The 18,302-nt window shown below is 43.2% G+C and overlaps 1 protein-coding gene across 1 annotated transcript in view; it reads left to right on the top strand.

The window, feature by feature from the left end:
* erc2 (ELKS/RAB6-interacting/CAST family member 2) overlaps nucleotides 1-18,302 on the top strand; it is a 40,803-nt gene that overhangs the window by 8,181 nt on the left and 14,320 nt on the right. Inside the window, exons 2-8 of the mRNA XM_060910546.1 lie at nucleotides 9,356-9,793; nucleotides 10,734-10,808; nucleotides 13,318-13,473; nucleotides 16,064-16,231; nucleotides 16,428-16,595; nucleotides 16,699-16,836; nucleotides 18,157-18,297. Of these exons, the coding sequence (XP_060766529.1) occupies nucleotides 9,356-9,793; nucleotides 10,734-10,808; nucleotides 13,318-13,473; nucleotides 16,064-16,231; nucleotides 16,428-16,595; nucleotides 16,699-16,836; nucleotides 18,157-18,297 (1,284 nt within the window). The remainder of the gene's footprint in view (nucleotides 1-9,355; nucleotides 9,794-10,733; nucleotides 10,809-13,317; nucleotides 13,474-16,063; nucleotides 16,232-16,427; nucleotides 16,596-16,698; nucleotides 16,837-18,156; nucleotides 18,298-18,302) is intronic.

Genomic DNA, 18,302 nt, shown 5'->3' with positions numbered 1-18,302 from the left:
AGCATGTGTGTGTGTGTGTACAATCAGGAGCAGACATCTTTGCGGGTGTGTATTTAAAGGTCCGAGGGGAATGTAGCTACAACTGAAACCTTACGGTCACTGAAACATACAGCGCTGGAGCAGTGTGATGGAGCTCTGCTTAAAGATGTCACACTTCAAGACTGCTGAATCACTGGTGGGGCTTCTCCAACCTGAACACACTCCAACACGTGTGTGTGTGTGTGTGTGTGTGTGTGTGTGAGTGAGAGATTATATGGGTTGTAATTATGCAAATGGATTTATTGGACAGTGTCCTCCCGTTCATTCACTCTCAGGATGACTATTGATCAGGAGAGAGAGAGGAGAAGAAGAAGAACTTTATTTATCACTCAAGCACAGTGAAATTTGTGCTCTGTATTTAACCCATCTGAAGCAGTAAGCACACACATATACACACAAGTGAGCAATGAGCGCACACACACACACATACCCACAGCAGTGGGCAGCTATGCTACAGCGCCTGGGGAGCAGGTAGGGGTTCGGTTCCTTGCTCAAGGGCACTTCAGCCCAACCTCAGGCCCTGTTAACCTCACCACATGTCTTTGGACTGTGGGGGAAACCGGAGCCCCTGGAGGAAACCCACAGAGACATGGGGAGAACATGCAAACTCCACACACAAAGGCCCTCATCAACTGCTGGGCTGAAACCCAGAACCTTCTTGCTGTGAGGCGACAGCGCTAACCACTACACCACCGAGAGAGAAAGAAAGAAAGAAAGAAAGAAAGAAAACTTCCTGACTGGGAAAATACAATCTTTTGAGAGCTCAGTTGTTGGAGGGAGTGATGAGAATCAGTGTTTTGCCTGAATTTTTCACTTCTTGTGTGTGTGGTAAGGACTGCTGATTCCCTACAGCTCTGTTAGATTAGATCAGAGTTAATTAGCATGTGGAGATGAGTCTCACTGTGAGTCTCTCTCTCTCTCTCTCTCTCTCTGTTCCACATCCTGATGAGTGTGTCCTCTTTCCCTCACACTCCTTCAGCCACCTCGCCTTTTCACTTTAAAGCAGATACACAGAACCTTTATTTTTAAATACATTTCTGAGTGGATAGTATCTCCATCCTTGACTCTTGTATGTTGCATAAATGGGAATAAAAAATATATTTTTGAGAGTTAAAATCGACCGCAAAGTTGGGATTGGAGCTGCCCCGCTGAGCCAGCCAGCCCTGAGCGCGTGACGTCACAGCAGGAACCGGTTTTAAGGCCGAGGCCTTTTACAGCTATAGACAAAGCCATATCAATAAAAATTTATGGTGAAAGTAAGAAATCCCGTTACCGACTCGCTCAAAGACTGATTTGACTTCATTGATTGTGGGTTGATTCTCATTAAAACGGGATGGGTGCTATAACTTATGCAACATACATGTACATGCATGCATTTTCACTGATAAAACGTAAAACGCTCATTAAATAATCAGATGAACTGAGACGATCACATTCTGAAGCAAATTAAATAATCTTATACCGCTAACTTAAACACACACAATACAAGTTACATGGATTAATCTAAATGCAGGTAAACAAATGAGAGTCGGAGTTTACCCATCTGTGTTCTCGCTTCTTGAAGGCCGACCTTGTGGCCAATTGTTTTGAAACAATCTGACTTTCAGTTGTTTGTTCAGTTCTGCGTTCATTTGCTTCTTCCACGTAAGGGCGAGATGGCAGCAATATCCAGTTTAGAAATCAGATGGCTGATCCACTCTTTCTCCATTCTCTCCATTACTGTGTATTCCACCATTACTGCTGGGCTCAGGCAATTACTAAAACCTGGGATGGAACGGGACGTCACCGGTTTTAGCAACAACCGTGGGGAGGTCACTGCCCGAGCGATAGGTCATGTCCCGTTCCGTCCCAGGAAGACTGGTGCAACTGAACTTTTCTTTAAATAAATAAATACTTTTCCTTTTCTTGTAGTTTTCTTTTTCTTAAATTGTTGGAACTACACCCTCTTTCAATACAGGCTTATAGCCAACGCTCCTCAACAGATCAGAGGTCTTCAGTAAAATGTGCAGAGCAGAGGAGAGACCACTTCACAGGCGCCCAATGTGCCCATGAACTTCTCGCAAAATGCGTCCAAATCTTTGCTGTTTGATCATTCTTGGACCATGAATGCAACATAAATCCACCTTCTGTCGTGTTGCTGGCAGGTGCAGCAACACATCTGCATGGCATGGCGATAAATTAGCTCAAAATGGAGGCTCGGAGTTGCATTCAGCTCTGTGTTTTAGTATGGCGGAAATGGCGATGAGACCGATAGACTTCCTACTGTGACGTCACAGATGTCAAGGTCATTCACTCAGACCGCTACCGATATAAATCACTTTAATCGTAAAAATTACTATATTAGGGGGCGTCGTGGCTCAGGTGGTTAAGGCGCCATACCATGAATGCGGGCGACCCGGGTTCGATTCCGGCCCGAGGTCATTTCCCGATCCCTTCCCGTCTCTCTCTCTCCCGCTCATTTCCTGTCTCTACACTGTCCTATCCAATAAAGGTGCAAAAAGCCCAAAAAAATATCTTTAAAAAAAAAAAAAAAAAAAATTACTATATTAGATTTATTGTTAATGCTTAAAGCTATTCCTGTGCCATTCTTGAGGTCTCAAGGCATTTATAAATGAAAGCGAGGCCATGGTTCTGCGTATCTGCTTTAACCTTCTCCTTTACAGAGGCCCTGATCAGACAGACTTCATGAGCTTTCTTTATTCACTGATCTTGTGTTGCTGTAAAACAGAGTATGAACAGATTTAATCAAAGATAAAACACTGTAATTCTGGCTGGAACTCGTTCTGAGTGAGGAACATCATTCAGCTTTCAGATGAATATCAAAGCGTCAGTTCTAAAAAAAAAAAAAGACAGAAAAAGTAAAGAAATTGTGCTTTGAGGAACAGTGACGAGTTTCCAGAAGTAAACAAAATAAATGGTATATTTTGAAGTGCGTCACAGGGGGCGGAGCTTCGGTTGAAATGGAGCAGATGATCCCGAACCGAGCCGAAAGAACCGCAGAGTAGAGCCATGGGACACCAGATCCCTGGGAATATTGGGGGAACATCAGGAAACTGGAGTGTTGTGTAAATAAAAGCAGGATCGTGGACTTAAACTCTTGTGATGATGCCATGAGGTCATGTGATGAGATCTTGATTAAAAAAAATAAATTGAAGTCACTGCTGTCTCAAGGAAGTCAGGACCTGTGTATGGAAAATACCTGTGTATGGAAAAGATGGAAATTATTTAGTGTGTGTTGCTCCCTGTGCACTCTGCTGCCCTCTGCTGGTTAAATCTGAACCCTGCACCGAGGCTGTGTGAAGCTGCGGCGCCTCCTGCTGGACAGATCACACACTGCGTTACACACACGGACATCAACAGAGATTTGAGCCTTCTGTGTCTTGTCTCTTTCCAAAAACAAATGGTTTATCGATTTTAATCACATTCAGCAGCTTTAATATAAACCACTGACCAAATTAAGTCTGACACTGTGGGGTTGTGTGTGAGTGATGCCCTGCTGATGTGAAGGAGCGAATCCTCAGTTTGAGGTTGGAATGCAGCTGGAGCCAGAGGTTTGCGGTCACATGACATGTTTTTGGTGATTTACATTTGATTCATCTCATCTCATCTCATCTCATTATCTGTAGCCGCTTTATCCTGTTCTACAGGGTCGCAGGCAAGCTGGAGCCTATCCCAGCTGACTACGGGCGAAAGGCGGGGTACACCCTGGACAAGTCGCCAGGTCATCACAGGGCTGACACATAGACACAGACAACCATTCACACTCACATTCACACCTACGCTCAATTTAGAGTCACCAGTTAACCTAACCTGCATGTCTTTGGACTGTGGGGGAAACCGGAGCACCCGGAGGAAACCCATGCGGACACGAGGAGAACATGCAAACTCCGCACAGAAAGGCCCTCGCCGGCCACGGGGCTCGAACCCGGACCTTCTTGCTGTGAGGCGACAGCGCTAACCACTACACCACCGTGCCGCCCCCATTTGATTCATTTGCTTCTTAATTTTTTTCTTTAAAAAGTCTACACAGAAATAATTAAGTACTTACTATTTAGATGAAAGTGCCATGATTACAAATGAGCCCTAAATACAATCTCTTTGAAGAGTATTTAACAGTTATTCCATGAAATCGAGTTGTACATGAGCTGATAGGTGATGAGGTGCGTAGCACCGAGTTGTATGACAAGATTGAGTGGAATAACTGTTTTATTCTCTCCACATTCATTGGATTTTGAGAGACAGAGCATTTTTATTTTTTGCAAATTCGCTAAATGAAAACTTTATACAAAATGTCCAACAAAATAATTTCCACTTAGAATGTAAACAAACCAGCGAAATGACAGGAGCAATTTGTGAAAAATACGATAATTAATAATTCTTGAAAAAAAAAATCTTACCTCAGCCCTGCAATAACCTGGCGACTTGTCCATGGTGAACCCCGCCTCTCGCCCATAGTCAGCTGGGATAGGCTCCAGCTCGCCTGCGACCCTGTAGAACAGGATAAAGTGGCTACAGATAATGGATGGATGGATATCTTCTTACCATCAAATACTTTTGTTCCATATTTTGTTGCTTTTTTTTGTATTTTTTGGGATTTTATTTTCAAGTAGAGTTTTTATTTCGTCCTTGGTTGATTCAGCAACACGCGCCACCATTTTGTTTTTCTCTACTCACAGTATATGAGCTGATATCCTAGTCGTAGAGTAGCCAATCAGAGCACGCCATTGCTCATATCTAGTGAATGTAGATAGAATAATATTTATTATCCTGCTGTATCAGATCCTCATAAAATCTCGTCCAAATTCTGTGATTCGGTGTGTCGTCCATGTCAGATTATACACAGAGATCCTGTCACACTCAACGAGAGCACGATTAAAGAAAATAAGCTTCGTACATGGGTGGCACGGTGGTGTAGTGGTTAGCGCTGTCGCCTCACAGCAAGAAGGTCCTGGGTTCGAGCCCCGGGGCTGGCGAGGGCCTTTCTGTGCGGAGTTTGCATGTTCTCCCCGTGTCCGCGTGGGTTTCCTCCGGGTGCTCCGGTTTCCCCCACAGTCCAAAGACATGCAGGTTAGGTTAACTGGTGACTCTAAATTGAGCGTAGGTGTGAATGTGAGTGTGAATGGTTGTCTGTGTCTATGTGTCAGCCCTGTGATGACCTGGCGACTTGTCCAGGGTGTACCCCGCCTTTCGCCCGTAGTCAGCTGGGATAGGATCCAGCTTGCCTGCGACCCTGTAGAACAGGATAAAGCGGCTAGAGATAATGAGATGAGAATGAGATGAGCTTCGTACATTCTGCTGATGGCATCAGTCAGCGTGATCCAGAAATCAGCTTGAGGAAGGGAAAAAAAAACCCCAACCCTTGAGCCTGAGATTTTTTTCCTGTCCTTTTACATGTTTTATTTCTTGTCATCATCATCATCACGGCCGTGTCTGTCGCCGTGCAGTGGACTTCGCTGTCGTCCTGTTGGTGGATTTTAGAGCTGGTGGGATTTTTAATCACAAATCTTGTTGTCAGCCATTTATGGTCACATGATCTTTTAATTCTATTAATTATAATTCTAACATACAGTTGAATCACAGTGTGATATTTTGGGTCATATCGTGCAGCCTGTGACACACACACCTTCTCTCTGTGCTCACTGTGTGTCTGTGTCGTCATTTTCTGCTCTGACGCTCTTCACGCTCTCCATCTTTCCCGTCAGCACCTGCTGGACGCTCGCAGGACCAAGGTGTGTTACACTGCTCACAGAACACTGCTCTGGTTGTGTGTGTGTGTGTGTGTGTGTGTTTGCTGCATGCTCCGTGTGTTTGCCTGAAACTCTCACTTTTATGAACTTGCTGAAAACTGACCTTGGATCAGTATTTCAGTGGAACTGAAGCCTCCCACTGTTTCCTCTTTTGTCCCTCCTACAACCTTTTTCCCATCATGCCCTGGGAAATATTCCTGCTTGGTGCTTTTTCTTTTCTTTTTTTTTCTCGTTTTCTTTTAATAATCTGTCCCATCTCTTCTTAGTATCTGATAGACTGCAAACTCTGAAGCAGATTCAGGAAAGCTGAAAAAGCTCAGAGAGGTGGAAGGATCGAGATCATTGTGGACAGAGTTTGTCATTTCAACCAGAACATAATAAATAAAAACAGTGAATCTGAGAATCTGATCCGAGAGCATTTGGAAAGCTAAAGCAGTCTAAAAAAGGAAAAAATATATTAATAATCATATAGATAAGGTGAAAAGGCCTGTAATGACCTGAGATGAAGGTGAAAAAGCAGAGAAAATTATGGAATTAAAAAAAAGAATAATGATACTAATAAAGATCACAATAAGCTCAAAAAAACGGGGAGAAACATTTTCTGTAGTTCAGGGGTTTTCAAAGTGTGGGAGAGTCAGGCCCCCCCCCCCCCCCCCCCCAGAGAGCAACTAAACAACAGCGCCCCCCCCCCTCCCTAAATGTTTGTTGTTTCTATACTTAATGTTCCATTCGTATTTAAAAAAAAAATGGTTGTTGTACACATTATTTTTTTCTTTTACACATTTTAAACATCTGTGCTTTTTTAAAACATCTTGTTTTACACATTTTAAACATCTGTGCTTTTTTAAAACATTTTTTACACATTTTAAACATCTGTGCTTTTTAAAAACATTTTTTACACATTTTAAACATCTGTGCTTTTTAAAAACATTTTTTACACATTTTAAACATCTGTGCTTTTTAAAAACATTTTTTTACACATTTTAAACATCTGTGCTTTTAAAAAAACATCTTGTTTTACACATTTTAAACATCTGTGCTTTTTTAAAACATTTTTTATACATTTTAAACATCTGTGCTTTTTTAAAACCTCTTTTTTTTTTTACACATTTTAAACATCTGTGCTTTTTAAAACATCTTGTTTTACACATTTTAAACATCTGTGCTTTTTTAAAAAAAACATCTTGTTTTACACATTTTAAACATCTGTGCTTTTTTAAAACCTCTTTTTTTACACATTTTAAACATCTGTGCTTTTTTAAAAAAATCTTGTTTTACACATTTTAAACATCTGTGCTTTTTTAAAACATTTTTTACACATTTTAAACATCTGTGCTTTTTTAAAACATTTTTTACACATTTTAAACATCTGTGCTTTTTAAAAACCTCTTTTTTTTACACATTTTAAACATCTGTGCTTTTTAAAACATCTTGTTTTACACATTTTAAACATCTGTGCTTTTTAAAAACATTTTTTACACATTTTAAACATCTGTGCTTTTAAAAAAAACATCTTGTTTTACACATTTTAAACATCTCATAGCATCGTTAGCGAGCACCTCTTGGCAGACAACACACTGTGGCAGTGGAGCATCTTCAGATCCAGTCCATGAAAATCCAAACTTTAAATAATCGTGGTCAGACTTCCTTCTTTTTTTGCTTGGCCCAGACTCTGTCTCCTCACTCACTGTAGCTTTAGGTACTAAAAATTGATCCGTTTTGTCTCTAGCAAAGGCTAGCTGAAGTTCGCTAAATGTCCGCAATAGTAACTTATTCTGGTTTATTTTTCCTCACGTTGCGCCCCCCCTGAAGAACTTTGGCGCCCCCTAGGGGAGGCGTGCCCCACACTTTGAAAAGCCCTGCTGTAGTTAAAATGAAAAACAAGAGTGTGGATGAGCTGGAAGAGAAATAAAGCGAAAGAATAAAGAGACTGCACAAACATAATGAACACAACATCATGAAGATAGAAGAAGAAAGAGCACAGAAATATAATACAGGAGGAAAAAAAGGAATAAAATGTTATGATTCAGATAAAAACACTGAATAATGAGCTGGAGAAAAGGAAGCATGTGGACAGAAGAATGATATTTAAACTGTAAAAGCAGATAAAAAGGTAATGATCGACAATAATCCAGAAACTTTTCCATCCAAAAGATAGAAAAGGTGAAAGCAGGAGCGAGGGCAAAGTGGTGTTGGTGAAATAAAATGGACGAGAGAGATGGAAGGATGTGGGGAGGGTGAGAGATGGAGAGCTGAGAGCAGGATGACTGCATGTGCTCCACTTTCAGCTCAGGAGTTTGTTTTGTACACATTTAGTACTTTTGCCAAAGGCCCTAAACACACCCCATCAATGAAGCGACACCTTGAAAGCTGTACTGACTTTCAGATTTTTCAAGTGTAGGTCATAAAAATAATTTTCCCTGACACTCAATTATTTTTGTTTAGTGACCGAAAGCTACTGAATTCGAATCACAGACTTCTGATTTTGTTACTTTTTTCCTAAAAGAACAATTAATTAATTTACAGTCACGTGTCCCTAAATTCTCCGCTATTTTTTCCTGCTTCACCATGACCCAATTCAAGATACTACGTCATGCATCACGTGGTGGGCTTTCCCCGTTCATGCAAGGCATTGTGGGATACAAATTTGAAACAGGAGAGAAAAATGGAGGACGTGAGTGTGCGAATGAAACGTGAAAGAGTGACTACAGTAACGGAAAGAAAGTGAGAAGAAAAGACGTTATGTTCTATACGAAGGAAAGGAAACGCAGGACCAAACTAATAAATATGGGCGCTCAGCGAGCACCTCGGTGTGATCAGCTGTTCGTTTAGCGACTGAATGATGGAACTGTCGGTGCACGCTCAAAGGGAAACCTGTAGATGGCAGTAATGCAACACTGTGGATGCCAGCTGCCGTAAAACTCAAAAGAAGAAGAAGGTAAACCTGCGCATGCGCACACGGACTTCCTCTGTCTGCTTGACTGCGCCAAGCGAGCGATTTCATGCACATTATTTGCTTTAATCCCCTCAAATTAAATAACTTCCCAGCCACAGAATGGCCTGATATTTTGTGAGATATTACAGAAATAAACAGATATCACAATCACCACATTTCAGACGGAACTAAATTTCACCCATTTTATGAAATTGAAAGGCCGACTCGCTTTAAAAGGCAACGCTCTGATTAATGGATGGAACACGTAGGTTCCTTTAGGTGGTCCTTTAGCCAGGATTCCTCAGAGACAGGTTTAACGTCACACCTCCAGTCTGGCGATAGAGAAAGTTTCCTTCTTGAGCTCTGAAGGTAATAAATGCAGAATATTCCAGTTAATGATAGTGAGTATAAAGACATTTAATGTCCAATAAAAATCATTTTAAAAATCAAATATTTTCCTGCAGCTGAAAAACAACATGAATAACATTTCAGACAACTAATCTAAAATATTTTTAAATTTATTTTTACTTTTATTCATCACACTTTTATTCAGTGAGAAAGTTTAAATGCCCCAGTTTTCCATCGGTCCTAAAACCAGTCGTGTTAATGCACATCTCCTCTGGCCTTCCTCTAGCATCTTCAGATGACCATTCAGGCTCTTCAGGATGAGCTGAGGACACAACGTGACCTGAACCACCTCCTGCAGCAGGAAAGCAACTCCAGACCCGCCGGAGCCGAACACTTCACCACCATTGAACTGACCGAGGAGAACTTCCGCCGCCTGCAGGCCGAACACGACCGCCAGGCCAAGGAGCTCTTCCTGCTGAGGAAGACGCTGGAGGAGATGGAGCTGAGGATTGAAACGCAGAAGCAGACGCTGGGCGCCAGGGATGAGTCCATCAAGAAGCTGCTGGAGATGCTGCAGAGCAAAGGGCTCCCCCCGGTGGCCGGCAGAGCCTCGGACGAGGAGGAGCAGGACAGGGCGAGACGAATCGCAGAGGCAGAGGCTCAGCTCGGTCACCTGGAGGTCATACTGGACCAGAAGGAGAAAGAGAACCTTCACCTGAGAGAGGTATGCTCACCTGACACAGGTGTGTGATCATGTACCTGTTCTAATGAAGAATAATTCCCTGAGACAGGCGTGTAGGTGTGTTTCGTCGTCATTTGTCAAGAATGGGTTTCAGAAAGCCTCGAAGGATAACATTTTTCAAAACATGAGAAAGTTTTGTAGCTATTAATAAGATGTCCATTAAACAAAGTGGTGGGGCAGTAAACAGGAAGCGGAAACTGGTGACAGGATGCATTTTCTTATTATCTTTTAAAGTAAAATGGTGGTCCGCTGAGAAAGCAACAGCCTCCACAGTTTATTTCCAGGAACGACGTTCAAATGTGCTTGGAGTCAGGAACTGTACAGAGAGGTTCCAAAGACATTCGCAAAAATTTTCCGAAATTTAATCTCTGGGTGGGAAAGAGGGCCTCGCTTTCCTGGGAATGTTTGGCGGTTGGCTTCGTTTTGATGACAGGAAGCATGTGTTTGCCTTCACCAACTGGGATCGGAAATTAAATTGGGAAAATTTCAGGTTGCAGGAAAAAAGCCAACAAAAACAAAACAAACCAAGGTTCTGGCCCAGTAAACAGAAAGTCCACAGTTGGGAGGCTGTTCTCCACCTCGGGGGAAACACAGGACTGTTTTTATATCCTCAGGAATTCTGACTGATCCTATCCCCTCCTGCAGACCCTGCTGACTGATCCCATCCCCTCCTGCAGACCCTGCTGACTGATCCCATCCCCTCCTGTGTTAGTGTTATTAGTGCGTAAATATAAATTATTCACTTTATTCCGACAACTATTTCTCTGTGGGATCCCAGTCACGATCTGTACCTCACTCTGCAGCCCTCAACTCTTCAGCTGAATTTTTTTTTTCTGATTCAGAAGTGGTTTTGTATCGGCACATTTCCAAAATGTACAAATGTCACATTTGTAGTGTTTCCTGACTCCACCTTTATTTTCAGGAGCTTCACCGAAGAAACCAGCTGCAGCAGGACCCGAGTAAGACCAAAGCCCTGCAAACGATCATCGAGATGAAGGTAAGAGTGAAGATAAAGTTTGTCAACTAAATTGCGCAAACCAAAAAACCTCATCACTGAATCAGAATCATGAGAAACGTAATTTAACAATAAAGACACAAACAAGTGAAATGATAATGAGAGAGTGGAAAAGAAACAGAAGGTAGAAGATGATAAAGCTCTGTGGGATGCTTTGATGAAAGAGCAAACGTGTGTGCGTGTGTGTGTGCGTGCGTGCGTAGTTGGCTATGCTTGACTTCCACCTCCTCACCAGCAGAGCCATTACACACACTTCTAAAAATAAAGCATGACCTCATGCAGCTCCTTCACACACACACACACCCTTTAGGACCTTCATGATTGGACTCCCCCAGAGTAATAATACCCAGAATGCTCCACTTCCACGCCCACGTGATCCCAGAATGAGGTCCATATAACCAACTGGTTCCTTCTCCAAGCGCATGCTGTCCAATCACTGCTCGTTTACTTGCCTACTCCCTCCTAGTAAACTCCCATCATGCACCAGTTTCCTGGAGCACACACCCTCTCCTCTCTCCTCTCTCTCGTTCTCCCGCCATTGGAAGAGCACTGATGCTGTTACCATGGGAACAGGAGCGGGTTGTTTACAACAGTGAAATCACTAATGCAGGCGTGTGTGAGAGAGAGAGAGAGAGAGAGAGAGAGAGAGGGGAGAGGAGAGACGAGATGAGAGGAAGGGCAGGGATGCTGATGCTGATGCTAATCATTTGCACGTAAAGGGTACAGTGCAGAATATTTTTTTTCTCCTTTATATTTACGTCTGTGGTTTGTTTGTAAATACAGCGTGCGTTAATCGAGCACTTGCTTTAACGAAATTAGAATGAAACTGGAGCAACAGCATGGGCCTTTTTAATGCATGAGGGTTTGGCCAAGCTGCATGGTTCACTGAAAAAACACTCGAAAAAACATAGCCAGATGGATCGCCTTTTAATCTAAAGGAAGCTCCTTCAGTAGGCAGCATTTTCAGGCGTCATTTATTTGCATGTCCAGGATGGAAATATGGTACCTTTGAAAGAAGCTGGGTTCCAGATGGCTGTGCCTTCACAGGTACCGTATTTCAACTTCGGTCCATATTTCAATGCAAGGTTGTGTGTGAAAATGTTCCTTGATGGAGCCGATCCCCAATCCCACCTCATTTGCGTGAAAGTTGAAACGGATCACGTCAAACTTACAATTGTACGCAAAATGTTTGCATGTTAGCTAACAATCGTGTTTGTTCCCGTGTGTTGCTCAACATTGGTTGTGCTCAAAACAGAAGGTTGCTGCCTCGCTGCCGTAATAGACAGGCGTGTCATAAGGCAGGACTTTTAACGAGGATAGTATTTACGGTAACGCGTGACATTAGCATGCCGTGTCAATAAACTGAAGAGTTCACTAGTTGGTGAAGAGATGCCTCACAAATCATTTCAAACACATTGATTTGGTGACAGTCACAGGGTTATAAGAGACGTTCTCTTAAAATTTCTCAGTAACTTTCCAAAAAATCCAAAGGGAAAAAAAAATCCTAAACCTTATACTTGTATAAGGTTTATATAATCACTTACATAATCACTTTTCTGTGAAGTTTGGTCTGCCATGTTTGATATATTTTCCTTTGCTTGAAGGAACTGCTGCACAGATTTATGGGTAAGGCGTCATCGAGAAGACAGGAAATGAGAGTCTGATCAGTTTCTAACAGTCCTTGATGCCTCACTGTCTTGTCAGACTCCTTCTGAGGCAGCATCTTCCCCGTTCTGAACCCATTCTCGGTTCTCGCTACCTCACCAACCTCATAAACTTCACTCAGTAATAATGTGATCTCTCGAGCCTGCGAGTTGGCCTGAGTTAGCCATGTTCTTCTTCGATCAGGAGTTCAGTCACGAGCCACTAATCACCGAGTGTGCAAGAGTTAATTAATGAAGGTACAGAGTGTTTTGTGATGAACCTGTGGAGGTTAAATATCTCCATAATGATCAGGACTAACCATATTGTGAGGAGCATGAGAACGTGAACAAGTGGATGAATGAGAGTGAGTTAGAAAGGACGTTCGCTTTCAGAGTTCTCTGTGGGAATGTGAAACGGGCCGCGGCTAATCTGAAAGGCGTGCTATTATTTATTTAAAAAGCCGAGAAGCATGCTGTTGTAGTTTTGCAGTCCAGGAATGAAACACACACACACCACAGACTCTCTCTGTCTCTTTCTCTCTCTCTCTCTCTGTCCTGTTCTGTATCTCTCTTATCTGCGGCCGGATGCGTGTCCGGTTCAGAGGAACAGCGCTGAGATGCCACTCCATTAGCATGATATAGGATTCTGCACTGCAGTTCCTCTCTTTCCTGCACAACACCCACAGCCTCTCTCTCTCTCTCTTTCTCTCTCTCTCTCTCTCTCTCTCTCTCTGGGTTTCTTGTTTTTCACTCTGATATCATTTGAGTTGTCCATGAAAGCATCAGTGCATTAGTCCACCAGCATGGAGCCCAGTGCTGCTCATTTCTCCTCCAAACTCTTCCTCCAGGATACGAAGATCGCGTCTCTGGAGCGGAACATCCGAGACCTGGAGGACGAGATTCAGATGCTGAAGGCCAACGGCCTGCTGAGCACCGAGGACCGCGAGGAGGAGATCAAACAGATGGAGGTGTACAAGAACCACTCCAAATTCATGAAGACCAAGGTAAAGCGTCTCTCCACCTGCTCGCTGCTCCTGCTGAGATTCCTTCTGCTTTAGCAAGAGAACAAAGAGAACTCGAGAACAGCTCCTGTGGTTCTGAGGCGTGGTGTTTTTTGCTCTGGAGAATGGCTTTGGTTTCTTGAACACAGGCTGTGTGTTTATGTTCACACTCATGATACCATTGGTGTGATATCTGCAGTTTCCTGTTGGGTTCTGGGCTCTGATTGGTCAGCAGGTATTGATTAGCTTTCTGTTAAAGCAGCTCTGATCGTAGCACAGCTGTAAACCACAGGTTCATATGAAAGCACTGGTTGTAATCATTTATCGTTTTGAGAGGAACAGATCATTCACAGGGATGTTTGGTGGAAGATGATGTTGATAGAACGTCTATGGAAGGAGTCTCCAGGGTTGTAATTTCTCATGAACATGACAAGAACAGGAAATAACATTAAATATAACTACAAAAGGTTAAAAAGTGTGTGTGACATGCCCTACTTTTAATAAATAAATAAATAAATAAATAAATAAATAAGTTATTGTGGTAGAAGAGGAATAAAACACTTCGAGACATGCTGTTAGAGGAAAATAATCAACTTTGGAGTGGTAACATATTCGAATCAGACCGTCAGTGATTGTTTTCTTATAAAAGCACAATACACAGTGTTTGATTCATTATTAGCTCATGTGGCCGACAGGTGATGAGTTTATGCCATCATGTGTTGTCTGTCGTCCATCCGGCGTTGTCCACATTTCACAAAAATCGCTTCTTCTCTCTCAATTCTTCACCGATTTTTATTCTTTTTGGCAGGAAGGTCGGTCTGCCTGGGGTGCATATAGCTTCTACACAAATTTACACAATTGCAATTAATAATGAAGATATGGAGTAATTAATCAATCCCTAATGAGCAGTTTCCACACAAATCGCTTCTTTTCCCTCGGTTCTTCACTGATTTTGATTCTTTCTGGCATGAAGGTAGGGGTACCTAGGGTGCATAGAACTTCTACCCAGATCTGCTTCATTACAATTATTAATGAAGTTATGGGGGCGGCACGGTGGTGTAGTGGTTGTCACTGTCGCCTCACAGCAAGAAGGTCCTGGGTTCGAGCCCTGGGGCCGGCAAGGGCCTTTCTGTGCGGAGTTTGCATGTTCTCCCCGTGTCCGCGTGGGTTTCCTCCGGGTGCTCCGGTTTCCCCCACAGTCCAAAGACATGCAGGTTAGGTTAACTGGTGACTCTAAATTGAGCGTAGGTGTGAATGTGAGTGTGAATGGTTGTCTGTGTCTATGTGTCAGCCCTGTGATGACCTGGCGACTTGTCCAGGGTGAACCCCGCCTTTCGCCCGTAGTCAGCTGGGATAGGCTCCAGCTTGCCTGCGACCCTGTAGAACAGGATAAAGCGGCTACAGATAATGGATGGATGAAGTTATGGACTAATTAAGCCTTAATGAGCAGTTCAACAAAAATTGCTTCTTCTCGGTCAATTCGTCGTCATTTAGGATTCTTTCTGACAAATAGGTTGGTATTCCTAGGGTGGCTATCGCTTCTATATATAGCTTGTATATAGCTTACAACATTTATTGCTCAAGGAAGGTGACCCACTTTAGATCGTTCCTTCTGGACTAGACAGGGCCCGAGTGAGCTACGCTGTCACTGACAGTCTCGTTTAAAGCTGTTATTATACATAAATGAGCACTTTTGAGTTGATACAAAGGAATGTGGGCGTGTCTTTGTGTCCACCTTGGTAAGATTTCAAGTAGAAAGAAAGAAAGGAAGAAAGAAAGAAAGTCATTGCCAGTGCTAGACCTTCTGTAAGGATATACACACTTATAAATGTCTGTGATGCTGATCCTGACTCAGATATTATCTGCAAACAAAATGAAACAAAGAAGATCTTCCTTGTTCAGAGCGCTGGAAAATACTGGCCAATGAAGTGAAAAATAAAAATAACAAACACACTCCTGTGCTTCTGTTTGGTTCCAGGTTGTGTCTGAATCTTCGAAGAGCACTGGAGTGTTTCTGCATTTTAAGTGAACAGTGCATTCATGATCGAAAGCCCTGTGGTGTAATAAACAGTGAGCGTGTGTTTAATGGGAGCAGAGCTGCACTGATGATCGACGCGATTTCATTTACTGCAGGGTTTCATCTGCAGTCCCTGTGAGAGGCACGTTGAAACACAACCACTCCGGAGCACGGCAACACGTCTTCTTGACCTGCGTTAGCTCTCCATGTTTCTTTAATACCATCTGTCAATGTTAAAGGTGCTCTGTGGAAGAATTTGGAATAATTTAGGTTTAAAACATTAAAAAAATTCAACAAAATTATCAACAGAATGTGAAGAAATAACAGCTTTGAAGTTTTGTCAATGATATCGATGTATGATGTTGGAGAGATATCGTCTGTCACACTGTCCATCTTGTAATACCACCTTGTACCATGAGAGGCGATAGTGAATCACTGTAGTGTTGGGTTTTTGGAAAAGGAAGAAGAGAAAGAAAAGGGACCCTACTGGGGTCTGCAAACTATCTGCAAACCCAACACTTTGACACTTCTATTGAAACGCCCTTTATACAATTTAGATGTAATTTCTTTCCTCAGATTGATCAGTTGAAGCAGGAGCTGTCAAAGAAGGAGTCCGAGCTGCTGGCTCTGCAGACCAAGCTCGAGACGCTGAACAATCAGAATTCAGACTGCAAGCAGCACATCGAGGTTCTCAAAGAGTCTCTGACGGCCAAAGAGCAACGAGCTGCTATCCTGCAGACTGAGGTCTCTCTCACACACACACACACACACACACACACACACACACACACACACACACACACACACGATGATTAATCTTCAGTGACATTGTGTTCACAGAGGACTTGTTGCACATTTCTAGCAGTATGCTGTGTAGAGGAATATTATGAGATATGGGTGATGGTTGTGTGTGTGTGTGGACATGCGTGTGGCGGTGCAGGTGGACGCTTTGCGGCTGCGTCTGGAAGAGAAGGAGTCCTTCCTCAATAAGAAGAGCAAGCAGCTGCAGGACCTGACTGAGGAGAAAGGCACGCTCGCTGGGGAGATCCGCGACATGAAGGACATGCTGGAGGTCAAAGAGCGCAAAATCAATGTGCTGCAGAAGAAGGCATGTCTCCTGGGAGAGGAAGTACAGAAGCAGTTTGCTTGCTGTGGTGAGACCAGAACCTGTACGTGTTAAATCTCTCTCTCTCTCTCTGTCTCTCTCTCAGATTGAGAACCTGCAGGAGCAGTTGCGAGATAAAGATAAACAGCTGGGGAACCTGAAGGACCGAGTGAAGTCTCTGCAGACCGACTCGACCAACACAGACACGGCCCTGGCCACACTGGAGGAGGCTCTGTCTGAGAAGGTGAACTGCTGCTACGGGGTCTCTGTAGAGTGGAGGAGGTGTGGCCTCTGTACAGTGAAGGAGGCATGGCTGATGTAAATTGAAGGGGGCGTGGCTGATGTAAATTGAAGGAGGTGTGGTCTCTGTAAATTGAAGGAGGTGTGGTCTCTGTAAATTAAAGGAGGTGTGGTCTCTGTACAGTGAAGGATGCGTGGCCAATGTACCGTATTTTCTGGACTATAGAGCGCACCTGTATATAAGCCGCATCCGCTCTATTTTTTAAAACATTTTTTAAAAAAGATATACAAGCCGCACCGGGCTATAAGCCGCAGATATCTATGTTGAAAAATTAGATATTTACTGCATGTACAGAACGATTTTGTACTGTAAATGTACATGTATGTACCTGAACAGATTCTTTCCGAACAGTGCCTTTTAACACGGCAGCAACTTTGCTGATTAAAACGGAACAGAACCAAGAGAAAATAACCGGTATTTATTTACCTTCATTTCTCCTGTGTTCGAAACCACAAGTCACTTTAATCATCTTCGCTGGATTTGAAAATAATTACCAGTTAGTAATTTGTCGTGCGTGTTCTATCTGCTAAAGATCTGCTAATTCTTCTTTGCATTGATTTTTCGTCTATCTTATTTTTGATTCTACTTCCGGTTAGACACAGACTACTTCCCCTAGCGGTGGAAGAAAAATCCACAGAATAGCCGCACCTTTGTATAAGCCGCATGGTTCAAAACCTAGGAAAAAAGTAGCGGCTTATAGTCCAGAAAATACGGTAAATTGAAGGAGGCATGGCTGATGTAAATTGAAGGGGCGTGGTCTTGGTACAACGAAGGAGGCATGGCTGATGTCAATTGAAAGAGGCATGGCCAATGTAAATTAAAGGAGGTGTGGCCATTTTTTTAGACCCAGTGAAGGAGGTCTGGCCTTTGCTTGTGAAGAAGGCGTGGCCTCTGTGCATGAGGCACAGTAAAGGAGGTGTGTGTCTGTCAGTCCCAGTGAACGAGGTGTGGCCTCTCCAGTGAGGGAGGTGTGGCCTCAGTGCCTGTGAGTTTCAGAGACACACAAAACTATAAAAAGATAAAAGTAAAAAAAAAATCTGGCTTAGTTACAAAAACATCTGTTTAAGGTAGCGGTTCTGTGAAGAAGAGTGTAAACTGTGAACAGGCTGAACACTGAGCTCCTGGAGCTCAATAAGACTGAGCACCTCGCAGTTTCGGGTGTTGATTGTGAATATGAACGAGTGTGATGGGGCATGTGAATATGAGCGTGATGGTGAATGTGAACGTGAGCATGATGGTGAATATGAATGTCCTGCATCCCAGGAACGAATCATCGAGCGTCTGAAGGAGCAGAGAGAGCGGGAGGACCGGGAGCGCATGGAGGAGGTCGACTTATACAAGAAAGAGAACAAGGAGCTGAAGGAGAAGGTCAGCAATCTGCAGGTGGAGCTCACAGAGAAAGAGGTGTG

Source organism: Neoarius graeffei, chromosome 26 (genome assembly GCF_027579695.1).
Source record: "Neoarius graeffei isolate fNeoGra1 chromosome 26, fNeoGra1.pri, whole genome shotgun sequence".
NCBI classification, from domain to species: domain Eukaryota; kingdom Metazoa; phylum Chordata; class Actinopteri; order Siluriformes; family Ariidae; genus Neoarius; species Neoarius graeffei.
Note: the sequence above shows the minus strand (reverse complement) of the source record. Positions and strands in the feature narration are given on the sequence as shown.